Genomic DNA, 13,458 nt, shown 5'->3' with positions numbered 1-13,458 from the left:
GTGCTTGTAGGCATCTTTCCAGTTTCAAAGATAACAAGTTATTTTTAATTGCCAGGCTTTTTGCCCAGTACCAAATGGAAGTTTTAAGCCTGGATTTTTGTAATGGTTCTAATTTTAAGCATATTTAACTCTTGAAGATGGAAGGGCCTGCAAGATGATGCAGTAAAGGCTGTTATCTAGAAGTGTAATGCTCATCACCTGATTCTGATTCTCAAACGGGCCAGGGCCCTTAAAGACTCTGCCTTCTCACTCTGGCTGGCTCTTCAATGCTGACCTTTAAAACAGACAAGCAATGCACAATTTACTGGGATCTGTGAACACAGGAGTCTTATTAAAAGCTAGTGTTTTTAATACAATCAGTAGCAAACCTGGTCAGTAAGAGGTTCATAATTTCTTTCGAGACCATGGCTCTTGGTTTTTCCCAGAAGGTGGAGATGTGCTGGCCTCGTTCTGTGAGCGCTCCACGGTTATCACACACTGGGGTTAAAATTGCAGCTGTGGCTGCAAAAAAAATCCGTGACTATGTTGTCTTATAGATTTAGATGTCTCTTTGGTTTACAGAACACCATTGTGTTACAGCGTCCTACAGTGTTGAGTACAGTAACATGCTGTGCAGGTTTGTAGCCTAGGAGCAACAGGCCGTACCTTATAGCTTAGATGTGTAGTAGGCTGTACCATCTAGGTTTGTGTAAGTTCACCCTGATGTTTGCACAATGACCAAATTGCCTGATGATGTATTTCTCAGGACATATCCTGTCATTAAGCCACACATGGCTGTGTGTGTGTGTGTGTGTGTGTGTGTGTGTGTGTATAAAATGGCCATTCTGGTAGGTGTGAAGTGGTAGCTCGTTGTGGTTTTGATTCGCATCCCCACATAACCTTTTAATCTCAGCTTTACATTTTGCTTGTCTTCACTCAGGGAGCATATGTCTCCCCTTTTGAGTTGTATTTCTGTGTGGGGTCTCTCATTTATCTGGGGATGTTTCTCATGGCACTATTACTAAGCATTTCTTTAACATGACATTTATAGCATGGCAAGAGCAGCATAGAGTAACAAAATAGAGTTTCAGATCCCTGTGGAGTTTATAGCACAGAAAGCAGTTTACTATAAATTAGTTCATTGTGTAATAACTGATGGTGGAGTCATTTGCAGACTGGGTCTGCTCACCCATCTTCCTTACTGCATTTCATTTTAGCATTTTAAAAATCCCATCTACAGTATAGTCATTGGAAGTATAACAGAGTCAAGCATAGATGCTGCCACAAGCGAACAGGAGAATACCCACATATAATTTTCTTCAGCCACCATCCATGGCAATAATTCCAAAGTGTGGTTCCTACACCAGCAGCATCCGGCATCACCAGCGAACTTGCTAGAATGCAGATTGCCCCAGCTTGCTGACTTCGAATCTCCAGGGTAGGGCTCTGCACCTTCGGCTTGAAGAAGCCCTCTGAGTCCTTTTTTTCTTCCAAATCCTGAGAACCTATGAAGCCCTGAATAATTCTGATGCTCCAATTTGAGAACCACTGCATTGTGGAGTATGCACTTGATTCAAGCCCTTTTGCATACTGTTGTGTAATATGGTAAAATTCTGACTTAAATTATCACTCAGTCACATCAGGTATGACACTATGGAAAGACAGAATAACAAGGACAATATTCTACAGGTCTATACGGTGAGGTATTACATGTGACTTTAGGAAATACATTTGGGGATAGGGAGGGCTAAACACATACATGCATACTAACTGGAAAGTGGACAGGGAATGCTCCATTTGCCTAGATTAGGTTAGATGGGACTTGGAGGGCTGCTCTGTAGTTGATGATTGATTTTTCATTTATGTAAATAAGATTACTTCCAAAGTTAATGAGATGAATATTTGAACATGTCAGTGTGGATTGGCTTCAGGCCTGTGGAGTAAATATTTTATAGAGTGAACATTGATAGGAGAATAGGAAATGCTGGTGAGACTCATCACACTTGGGGCAAGGAAGAGATAATCTGATGTAAAAACAAAGCGCATAGGGTCACCTGACAGCTAGCAGCATAAGTATAGGCAGGAGTTATTTTTATTAAAAGAAGGCTACCTTAGACAACTAGGGCAGGTGACTGACTAGAACGGTAAAACTGAAAGGCAGCTTTTCTGAGATAAAAACAGAGAAACTATTAATCAGTGGATCACGATTTGCCTCTAACCCATTCGTTCTCACTTTTGGGAGGTAAATGAACCACTTCTGTGGACAGAAGAATGCCTTCTGTAAAGAAGTAAAAGGAGAAAAACATGTCTTTACCAAAAGAAAAGAATGATACAACTTGTGATAAGAAACCAACAGGGTGACCTCTCTCTGGCGGTAAAAGGAGATGTGCAGATTATTGATGCTTGGAGACTTCAGCATGGCTGGAGATCAATCCAGGGTCTGTGGGAGGCCTGGTGAATCACACAAAGGGCATTTCTACCCTCATCGTTTCATAAAGTCCAAAGTGAAAGATAAGGAGAAGTTTTAAGGTTTAAAGAACCAAAAGTACCTGGAGCAAGGCCCCTCCCTCCCATTTCCCCATGACCATTGTGCTTAGAAGAAAATCGCATTAATACATAAGCTTTCAGGGATGGAGGAGGAAATAAAGGATATTAAAGTCTGTCCTCGGCATTCATTTTTTTCCTTCTATGAGAAAACAATGATTAAATCTTGAGAGAGGGAGAGGCGTATCTGATCAGGACATCTGTTTTATAAAACTGCAAAGGTGCTTTTCAGCAAGTATTTGAGGCAATGGAACAAGCTGGCAAAGCTGTAGAGATGGGATCAAAGAGTGTGCTCTCTATTGTTCTTTTCTAAAAGTACCCACTTATCGTGAGCACAAATTGCAAAGAGATGAGGTGTAAGAATTACCTAAAGGAATGAATATTGGAAGAGGCAGTCAAAATTAGAAATTTTTAAGTCTGCACGTTTGTTGAACACCAGATACTCTGAGCCCAGTATGGGGATGTGGAGTTAAATAGGGTTCTTGCACTTCGTTGTATTCAAACACAGAATCTAAAGCCTAAACAAAAATAATGTTGGTTTTCCACCAGCCTATTAATTGTCCTTAGATTCCACTTGGAAAATGACTTTCTGAAAAGAAGGGTGAATGAATGGGTTGTACTAATTGTTCATTCTCCAGAACCATTGATTCAAAAACTATGAGAATAGAAAAATCATTCCTTATAAGGAATACTCATAGAAGGACATAACAGGAAGAAGCGGTCTGATGTTTGAAAATTTGAAGAATTTGCCCAGTCGTCAGCACAGAGAAATTACTATATACCAAGTAAGTACAGTGTTTGGAGATGGAAAGTGTAGGAAATGTGGACAGTGGGAGGTAGCACAAAGGTGGCAATTAAAGAGGAGAAATCAAAGGGAAGATGTTTCAAAACCCGGGGACTGAGTCTAGTTAGGTTTTAGTACAATCACAGAAAATTTTAATGAGTGTTGTGTCTGTCCATCTATGATGGCTTAAAAAGATGTCCATAAATTCTTTGGTACTCTTCGCTTCAGAAGGTGGAGCCTGACCCTCTTCCCTTGAGCATGGGCTGCACTGAGCAACTCACTTCTAATGACCAAGATGTGGCAGAAGCAATGGAGGGCAGCTTCCGAGATGGGCATTGTGGCTGCCTCTTTGCTCTCTCTTGGGTCACTTGATCTAGGATGAGCCAGCTGTCATGTTAAGAGTACATTCAGGCAGTCCTACAGAGCCCCCCCAGGGGTTCATGTGAGCAGACTGCCTTGGAAGTAGGGCCTGCATCCCCAGTCGAGCCTTCAGATGACTGCAGCCTCAGACAGCATCTTGACTGCATGTTTCAAAAATGTGTTAAGATTCTTTGACAAGCTTAAATGTAGAGTACTCTACCATACTATCAGTACTCTAGTACTTGTTGAGGAGCAAGTGTGGCATGGTCCTTTTTCATCTGATTTCTTGAAATCTGTTCTAGAAAGCCAACCGTGGAAGGACTACAACAGATAAGAACAGGACTGACGGAGTTGCTTTCATGGGAATCATTCCCTAGCTCCCTCTGGAGGCACAGTTGTTTTGGGTCAGGAGTAACTCCATCTCCATCAGATGCAGGGACTGGTGGCTCACTTTGAAAGGAAGAGACCATACAGCAGTGTCCCAGCTGTCCCTTCAGGGGTAATTCCCTATGAGAGATGTCTGGAGCAGAGCCAGAATCCTCAGGACCCAATTAGAAAAGTATCGCAGACTGGATCTCCCTCCATCATGGGCTGCTTTGCCCATAAATCGCATTCCCATCTTTTTCTAGTGACCAAACATTTGTTGGTGGCTCCAACACTGCCGATGTTTCTTCCAGATTTTCTTTCTTCCAGTTCTCAAACTGCATCAGAGTCCCCTGAAGGGCTTATTAAAACACACGGTGCTGGAGGTTAAAACACAGATGGCTGGGCTCCACCCCAGAATTTCTGCTGCAGCAGGGTTGAGGCAGAGCCTGAGAATTTGCATTTCTTTTTTTTTTTATTTTGAGATAGGGTCTCACTCTGTCATCTAGGCTGGAGTGCAGTGCCCCTATCATACCTCACTGTTGCCTTGACCTCCCAGGCTCAAGTGATCCTCCCACCCTCGCCTTCCAAGTAGCTGGGACCACAGGTATGCATCACCACACCTGGCTAATTATTTTAAATTTTATGTAGAGATAGGGTCTCACTATGTTGCCCAGGCTGGTCTCAAAGTCCTGGCCTCAAGTAATCCTGCCACCATGGCATCCCAAAGGGCAGGGATTACAGGTGTGAGCTGCCATGACTGGCCCTTGAGAATATGCTTCCTAACCAGTTCCCAGAGGATGCTGATGCTGCTGGTCTTGAGAGCACACTTGGAGAACATCTTAACTAGTTCATCTTCACACTTCACTTGGAGGTGTTCAGTGGTCACATGTAACGGTGTATGTTAGTATACAGATTGTTCTTTTTCAGATTTCCTACAGAAAATCTACTCAGTTTAAATTAAAGAACACTCCCCAACTTTTAGCACTCCTGCTTGGCATAAATTAGTTCTACATCCTTAACTTTTAAAGGTTTCTGCTCAGGAGCCCACAAAACTAAAAGTTACCTCTTCTGCTGCGAAAATTTTATTGCTGCAACTCATGCATGCATACAGGCACACACACCATGATGTTAAATTAAGGAGCTTGAATTAAAAGCAAATTTCCCTTATGTAGAAAGTCATCTGTTGATCATTTGGCTTAATTAAAATTGGGTGTATCTTATATTTACCATGATTCACTCCCATACTGCCTCCACTAAAAATGATGCCACTTTATCTCTGAGTCTGGCTTATAGCAAACTCTGTAAGTGAGACTGCCCTTCATCTTTTCTTAAAGGCACAACTTCTAGTACACAATATACATATTTTCAGAATATTAATCATCTATAGGCTGAGGCCTAATCTGAGATTAACCTTCTGGTTTCTTCCTGGAGTTTCATCCAGGAGCATGCCCTGGGCCTCACATGGGGATAAGATGGGGCTTTTCCCCTCAAAGGTTTGTTCTTATGTGGTCTATTTGGGACAGAGGCATGCATAAATACAAACTATACTTACAATTGTTCCTTTCATTCTTTTCTGTTAACAGCTGTGGCTGGTGGGTGAGCCCAGCTGCCTTGCACAATTTGAGTCTTCTCAGACACTCATTCCCCTAAGTTGTCATTGGTATAAATGGAGTGATTCCTTGTTTTGCAAGGGTTGCACACTTCTTATCAAACATTTATTTGGGCTTTTGTGGACTCTGTAATAGACAATGGCCTAGGCCTTTGTTAACTGTCTGGAGGTCCTGCTGGGAGGTCGCAGAGCAGGGCCGAGCTGCTGGACCCTCAGAGCAGGAAGTTTCTGGGCTTTGAGAAAAGCAGAAAACTGGTCTGGGAATTCCATGAAGAATTTTGGATGTTAGGCTGTGGTCTTGCCACTGGCCAGGCATGTCCGAGGTACCAGCCCTGCCTTGGAGAGCACAGGCTCAGCTCCACGTGTCCAGAGGGTTCTCCTGCCCCTACACACATTTATACATTCACACAGATGCACTCACATGCTACGCATACTCTCAATACTCACATACTCCCTCTCACATCTGCACACACTCACACACTTAGAGCTGCGGTACCTCATGCTCCTCTCTCATGCCACTCTGTTTTTTTGTTTGTTTTCTTTTTTTTTCCATAGAACTTACTGCCCTGTGCAGCCATCTGTACACCTCTACTTATCTGCTCCCCACACCGGATTGTCACAGAGCATATGTCCTGCATGCACACACACGTATCCAGGGCACCGCCTGCCTGGCATGTGTTAGTAACTGTTATTCATTTAATGAATTGATCAAAACTTGATTTTTTGTACAAAGAACATTTATCATTCAATATCTTCTTTCCTGCATGTTTTTCAGCAAATGAGATAAAAGACCGATTTTTTTTTTTTTTTTTTTTTTTTTTTTTTTTTTTTTTTTTTTTTGAGATGGAGTTTTTGCTCTTGTTGCCCAGACCAGAGTGCAGTGGCGTGATCTCAGCTCACTACAACTTCCACCTCCCAGGTTCAAGCGATTCTCCTGCCTCAGCCTCCCAAGTAGCTGGGATTACAGGCACGCCACCACCATGCCTGGCTAATTTTGTATTTTTAGCAGAGATGAGGTTTCACCATGTTGACCAGGCTGGTCTCAAAGTCCTGACCACAGGTGATCCACCTATCTCGGCCTCCCAAAGTGCTGAGATTATAGGCGTGAGCTACTGCACCTGGCCAATAAAAGATACATTTTAATTAAAATAATGACATGTTTCTAAAATATTCTGAAATGTAAGGCACATCACAGAATTTAAATATTTTTCAATAAAATCTGTACTCAAACCATAGTTCAGCTTCCTCTGGGATATTGTGAACTATGTTTAAAATGCGACCGGAATTTTCTACTGCTGTTTGTATTTTTAAATGCTTAGAATTAGAAAAATTAGCCGGGCATGGTGGCACATCGGGAGGCTGAGGCAGGAGAATCTGCTTGAACCTGGGAGGCAGAGGTTGCAGTGAGCCAAGATCGCACCATTGCACTCCAGCCCTGGGCAACAAAAGCAAAACTGCATCTCAAAAAAAAAAAAAAATTAGAAAAATTTTGACGTCTTAATTTCTAATAGTGTTAGACATCAGAAGTAGTAAAATTTCTAGCTACTGCCTGCATACAAACCACTCTTAATAAATTCCCAGTTTATCAAAAAAATAGTTTGGGAAATGAAAAACAGCAAATTTCTTGAGCAGTCAGGGCAACACTGTATATTCCAGTGAAGTGCTGTATATTCCATAATGAGTTTGCACTTTTCAAATAACTAAAACACATTTAGCACTGAAACTGGGCTAAGCAGAATTTATTTTTTCTTTGGTTCAGAATTTCAGAATCGTGGACTGCCTCCAGGTCTTTCTGAACATCAGATGCCGTTCTAGATATAAAACAGAGACCCGGCTAGGCGTGGTGGCTATTGCCTGTAATCCCAGCACTTTGGAAGGCTGAGGCGGGGAGGGGGTGGGGATCACCTGAGGTCAGGAGTTCAAGACCAGCCTGGCCAACATGGCGAAACCCTGTCTCTACTAAAAATACAAATATTAGCTGGGCGTGGTGGCAGATTCCTGTAATCCCAGCTACTCGGGAGGCTGAGACAGGAGAATCGCTTGAACCTGGGAGGCAGGGGTTGCAGTGAGCCGAGATTGGGCCACTACACTACAGCCTGGCAAAAGAGTGAAACTCCATCTCAAGAAAAAAAAAAACAAAAAACAAAAAACAAAAAAAAAACAGAGACCCAGTGTTTGAGCAATGGGTGGTTTGGATTTAGACACACAGGAGAGGTGGATGGATTTAGACACAGCTCCCAGCTGTGGCCCGGCTGTAACTGTGTTCTGTTTCCTCCCCAGCCCAGCGACTTCTCCGTGTCCCTTAAAGCGTCAGGGAAGAACAAACACTTCAAGGTGCAGCTCGTGGACAATGTCTACTGCATTGGGCAGCGGCGCTTCCACACCATGGACGAGCTGGTGGAACACTACAAAAAGGCGCCCATCTTCACCAGCGAGCACGGGGAGAAGCTCTACCTCGTCAGGGCCCTGCAGTGACGGCGCCCCGGCCCCACACTCGCCTCCCGGGCCCCACGGTGGAGCTGCCCGCCCGGCCTTGTGGCAGAGGCTCCTCCGGTGGGGACGGCCCCGACGGCTTCTCCGCGAGTCTCTCTTTATGTTCAGGTCGCTTGGTCGGTTTGTCTCCCATTTGCCATCCAGGCCTCACACCCACACTCGAGCCTACCTGGCCGGCCAGCTTTAGAGGAGGGGAGGAGCAGGGCGAGTTCACATTATTCCTTTTCCATCGGAAATGGCGCTCGTGCATTCAACTCGTTCCTGCTCATGGAACCCCTCTTTAAAAAGACGCAGGGCACCTGTGAGCGCAGGAGCGAGCCTAACGCCACCCAGCGGCAGCGCCCACGTCCTGGGCACTCAGCGTGCTGGGCAGAGCAGGTGCGATGGCCCCAGTCCTAGCAGCCCTCGCCCGTGTCCTGTGCCCTTACATGGCTCCCGGACTGTGCAGGGAGCCGACATGTTTGCTGATAGCAATACTGGAACCAGCGGGTGCGATGGCAGTGAGGAGACTGCCCAGTGCCTTTGGGGCTGTGCTTGCAATAAAGAAAGAATTTCCTGGAAAGGCAGTCTGCAAAAGAGGGAACCAGTGACTCAGAAAGACAGATGTTTTGGTAATTTACCCCAAATGTGCCATCCACATAGTGCTTTTTCCTCTTGCCCTTCGGCTTGTTTGAATCTCACAATTATGTATTTAATTCTCAAAGAAATATGTATCTGTAGCCGTTTGTTGACACTAATACAGATGATTAAGGAAAACAGCTGATCTTTGGGGAAGGGAGCTACCAACACTTTATACACACACACACACGTGCACACACACACACACACTATATATATATCTATTATTTACAGGGAAAATTTTCAGGGTTTACAAAAGAGTATGTGATTGGTAGTAAGAGACACACAGAATGTTTATGAAGAAATTGCATTTTCTTTTTCCTTTACATTTGAACTTCTTTATAGTTTAAATATACCGTCTTGAGATGGCACATTCCTACGATTGAAGAAGGGGTCTTGAGATCCCCTAAACTTGCATACCCAGTTTTTTGGATATTGTAATAAAAAAATGTATTATGACAAGGCTCTGTGTATATTTATCTTTGGGAAAACTCAGACTCAATTATGGGAGAGTAATTACTGAAGTATTCACTCATTGCGGAGTGGGAATCATTTTTAGAGAAGAGCTTAACATTTATTACTTGTGTGTTTTCATTTTCTACCCCCACATTTTTGTATATTGAAATAATTAGTTTTAATTAGTGAAACTCCAAGGGAACCCAGAATCTCAAGCTTGGTCTGAACTTTGCTCTTTGGAAAATATTTGTTTAGAAATATATTGCTGAACTCTTGGCAGCCAGCGCGCTCATACCGTGTGTCCCCCACGACTGACTCTCGATTTGTCCTCTTGATCAGGATCATTTATATTGATGTGCCAGGCCCTGGGGGTGCAGAGTCACATGACTTGGCATTTGTGCCCTCCTAGGCCAATCACGTATCAAGCGCTCCCTGTGTGCCATGCACTGTGCCCCGATTTGTTCCTCATCACAGCCCCATGAGGTAGGACCTGCTGTCATCCCCATTTTATAGATGAGGAAAGTGAGGCTCACAGGCAGCGCACCCAACACATGGCTGCTGCGTGGTGGAGCCAGGATGTACAGCCAAGGATCTGCACCAGCGCTGGACCCTTCCAACCCCAGCCTAGGAAGGCGTTCAAGAGAAACGAGGTGTTGCACGCTTACTCTGCCATGCGAGTTCCCTGTGAGGAAATTTTATCTTTTTGTTGCCTTAGATTATAATAAATTAGAACGCTGGTGTCTTGTACCTGAGGTTGGTGGCACCCAGTCATTGTGAATAGACATTCAGGTGAGTGAGGGAGATCATTACATGAGACAGAATACATCCAGGGAAAAACCAGTTCCTCTAGACTCTTTCAGATCTCACTAATGAGAATGACATTTTGACCTGATGCTGGAATCCCACTAAATACTGAGTGTCTGGACAGCTGAATGACTTTGGTGTACACATAGCAATTCGGGTATAGCCGAGCAATTAAAGGACCAAAGACAGATGTACATTTTGGCTTCAGGAACTTATTTAAGGCTCATAGTTGTAGGTGACAGTTATTTTCAGTCTCGTCACATGCTGGCTTGTTGGTGTCCTCTGCCTGCGGGAGGTCAAGATTAGTATTTTTGTATTAAGGAACCAGCACCCCAGGATGTCAGATGGACCAGTGGAGGGTGAACTGATAGTCCCGTGATGAACCACTAGTCAGAGTGGGAGGTCCAGGCAGGGTCCCCACGTGGCTTGGAGTGTGGCCACTGATGCTCTGGCCAGGCGGGCCAATGCCATCAACCTTCTTGCTTGTCCGGAGATGTCCTGGACAGATCTTGTTTTGCTATTCTATTGCCTCTTTGCACAGAGAGCAAGGGACAATAAAGATTAGTCATTCGATACTCAGGTAACTTTGCTCACTTGTTTGTATCTAAATATGCCTTTTATGTAAACATTGTGCCATCCTGCTGAATTACAGTACATAACCACCAAGCCTGTCATGTATGGTTTATGGCCCAGTGTCATTAAATGATGTTTCTAGTGAGCTACAACTGGCCAACTTTTTTCCCAAACTGCATCACAAATTAAAATCTTTTAGTCTTTATAATGGCTGAAACCAATGTTTCCAAATCGTTTTCAGTGGTAGTTCAACTGTGTCTTGCTTTCTATGTGCTAACCGGTTTGCAATCTACTTTTCTACCATTCCTACTGCTCAACACCAGAATACCAAAGTAATTTCTTTTTTTTTTTTTTTTTTTTTTGAGACAGAGTCTCCCTCTGTCGCCCAGGCTGGAGTGCAGTGGCGCGATCTCGGCTCACTTCAAACTCCAATTTCTTAAGACCAAAGTTCAGAACTGAAAGGACAGAAAAGTTCGAAAGTATTATTTAAATCTTACATTTCAGTAAATGTGAGTCTGGTTTTGGCCTTTTCTTACTAGAATGCAGCACTGTTTATTGTTGGCATCTGTGTCGTTGATGTGGTTATTTTGGTTCTAACGTCCTGCCACGTGCTTGCTGCTCTCCTGAGGAGCAGCATTGCAGGCTTTGGGTACCTGTTTAAGCCAGGCATGATAGCAGTGCCCACCTGTCCTTACCGGCCCTGGGACTTCAAGCAAATTACTCAGCATCTCTGAATGTGTTTGCTCCCGAGTCAAATTGGGCTGCCCTGGTGAGGGTGCTTGTGCAAGTGCTACCTAACAGTGATGGATGCCCGTGGGAGCGGCCTGTGTGTGTCAAGGGATCTGCTCAACATTTTTCTCACTTGGAACTAACTCATTGGTGCCCTGTTAGTCAGGGGCTTCCTCAGGACCCCCCTGAAGAGCCGACTGCCTCAGACCCTCAGTGTGATCCTTCCCTAGCAGTCTTAGGGCCAATGCACCCCTTCTTCTTAAAGCTTAGACTCCTCGAGTGTTGAAGAGGAGTTGCGTCAACAAACTGTTGAGCTGTCTTTCATTAGAAGCCCAAACCAAAAGCCACACTCATCCATACTCAGCACTGGCCTTCTTACCTGCAGTGGTTGGGTGAATTCACATCCCTAAAAATGATCCTCTTTGGGATAGGAAGCATCTTTGTTTTCTCCTTAGGGGTTGGGAGTAGGGTGGGATGGTGGCAAAAAGAAGTCCACTAAGCCAACCAGTATTCCACAAATGGGATGTTCCCCTCAGGCTTCAAGTAGATGAGAGTAGAACCCAAAGTCAGGTCTAAACCCCCTCGTCAGAACCTCCCGCCGGAACATTCTCAGCCCAAGTTGACACAGTGGCTATTGAGCATTAGGCAAAAGTTCAATAAGCCAACCAGTGTCCAGAAAACCTGTGTCCACCGCTACCCCCAGCAGATGGTATTCCCACTGCTGAGGAAGCTGGCTGTTGCTGAGTGCAGCCCACTTGGACCTCTAGCCATTAGAAAATGTGCTCCTTCTTGCACTGTTCCTCAGACTCCGATTTGCAGGGCAACAGGGCAGTCATCTATGTTTTTGTTTTTATAACTTGTAAGTTCAGGGGCACATGTGCAGGTTTGTTAGGTAGGTAAACTTGTGTCATAAGGATTTGTTGTACAGACTATTTTGTTACCCAGGTACTAAGCCTACTACCAATTATTTTTTCTAATCACCTTCCTCTTCCCAGCCTCCACCTTCCAGTAGGCCCCAGTGTGTGTGGTTCCCCTCTGTATCCATGTATTCTCATCATTTAGCTCCCACTTACAAGTGAGAACATGCTGTCCATGGTTTTCTGTTCCTGCATTAGTTTGCTAAGGATAATGGCCTCCAGCTCCCTCCATGTCCCTGCAAAGGACATGATCTTGTTCTTTCTTATGGCTGCATAGTATTCCATGGTGTGTATGTACCACATTTTCTTTTTCCAGTCTACAGTTGATGGGCACATAGGTTGATACCATGTCTTTGCTATTGTGAATAATGCTGCAATGAACGTATGTGTGCATGTATCTTTATGATACAACAATTTATATTCCTTTGGATATTTACCTACTAATAAGATTGCTGGGTTAAATGGTAGTTCCGTTTTTAGGTCTTTGAGGAATCACCACACTGCTTTTTGCAATGATTGAACTAATTTACGTTCCCACTAACCGTGTAAAAGTGTTCCTTTTTCTCTGTGACCTCACCAGCATCTGTTCTTTTTTTGACTTTTTAATAGTAGCCATTCTGACTGGTGTGGGATGGTATCTCATTGTGGTTTTGGTTTGCATTTCTCTAATGACCAGTGATGTTGAGCTTTTTTTCGTGTTTCTTGGCCACAAGTATGTCTTATTTTGAAAAGTGTCTGTTCATGTCTTTTGCCCACTTTTTAATGAGGTGGGTTTTTTCCTTGTAAATTTGTTTAAGTTCTTATAGATACTGAATATTAGACCTTTGTCAGATGCAGAATTTGCAAAAATGTTCTCCCATTCTGTAGGTTGTCTGTTTAGTCTGTGGATAGTTTCTTTTGCTGTGCAAAAGCTCTTTAGTTTACTTAGATCTCATTTGTCAACTTTTGCTTTAGTTGCAATTGCTTTTGGTATCTTTGTCATGAAATCCTTGCCCATTCCAGTGTCCAGAGTGGTATTGCCTAGGTTGTCTTCCAGAGTTTTTATAATTTTGGGTTTCACATGTAAATCTTTAATCCATCTTGAATTGATTTTTGTATATGGTGTAAGGAAGGGGTCCAGTTTCAATCTTCTTCACCAGCCAGCCAGTTATCCCAGCAGCATTTATTGAATAAGGAGTCCTTTCCCCATTGCTTGTCATTCGTCAACTTTGTCAAAAATCAGATGG

At 43.8% G+C, this 13,458-nt stretch overlaps 1 protein-coding gene across 5 annotated transcripts in view; it reads left to right on the top strand.

Annotated features, from left to right (window-relative positions):
• The window catches only part of NCK2 (NCK adaptor protein 2), a 152,128-nt gene extending 142,912 nt beyond the window's left edge, over nt 1-9,216 (top strand). For all 5 annotated transcript variants that reach the window (XM_030827358.1, XM_030827360.1, XM_030827356.1 and 2 more), the window contains one exon: nt 7,923-9,216. In XM_030827358.1, coding sequence (XP_030683218.1) covers nt 7,923-8,117 — 195 coding nt within the window. In that variant the 3' untranslated portion in view covers nt 8,118-9,216. The remainder of the gene's footprint in view (nt 1-7,922) is intronic.
• The last annotated feature ends 4,242 nt before the right edge of the window (nt 9,217-13,458 follow it).

Source organism: Nomascus leucogenys, chromosome 14, assembly GCF_006542625.1.
Source record: "Nomascus leucogenys isolate Asia chromosome 14, Asia_NLE_v1, whole genome shotgun sequence".
Lineage (NCBI taxonomy): Eukaryota > Metazoa > Chordata > Mammalia > Primates > Hylobatidae > Nomascus > Nomascus leucogenys.
The sequence above is the reverse complement of the archived record's forward strand: the minus strand, read 5'-3'. Positions and strand labels throughout refer to the sequence as shown.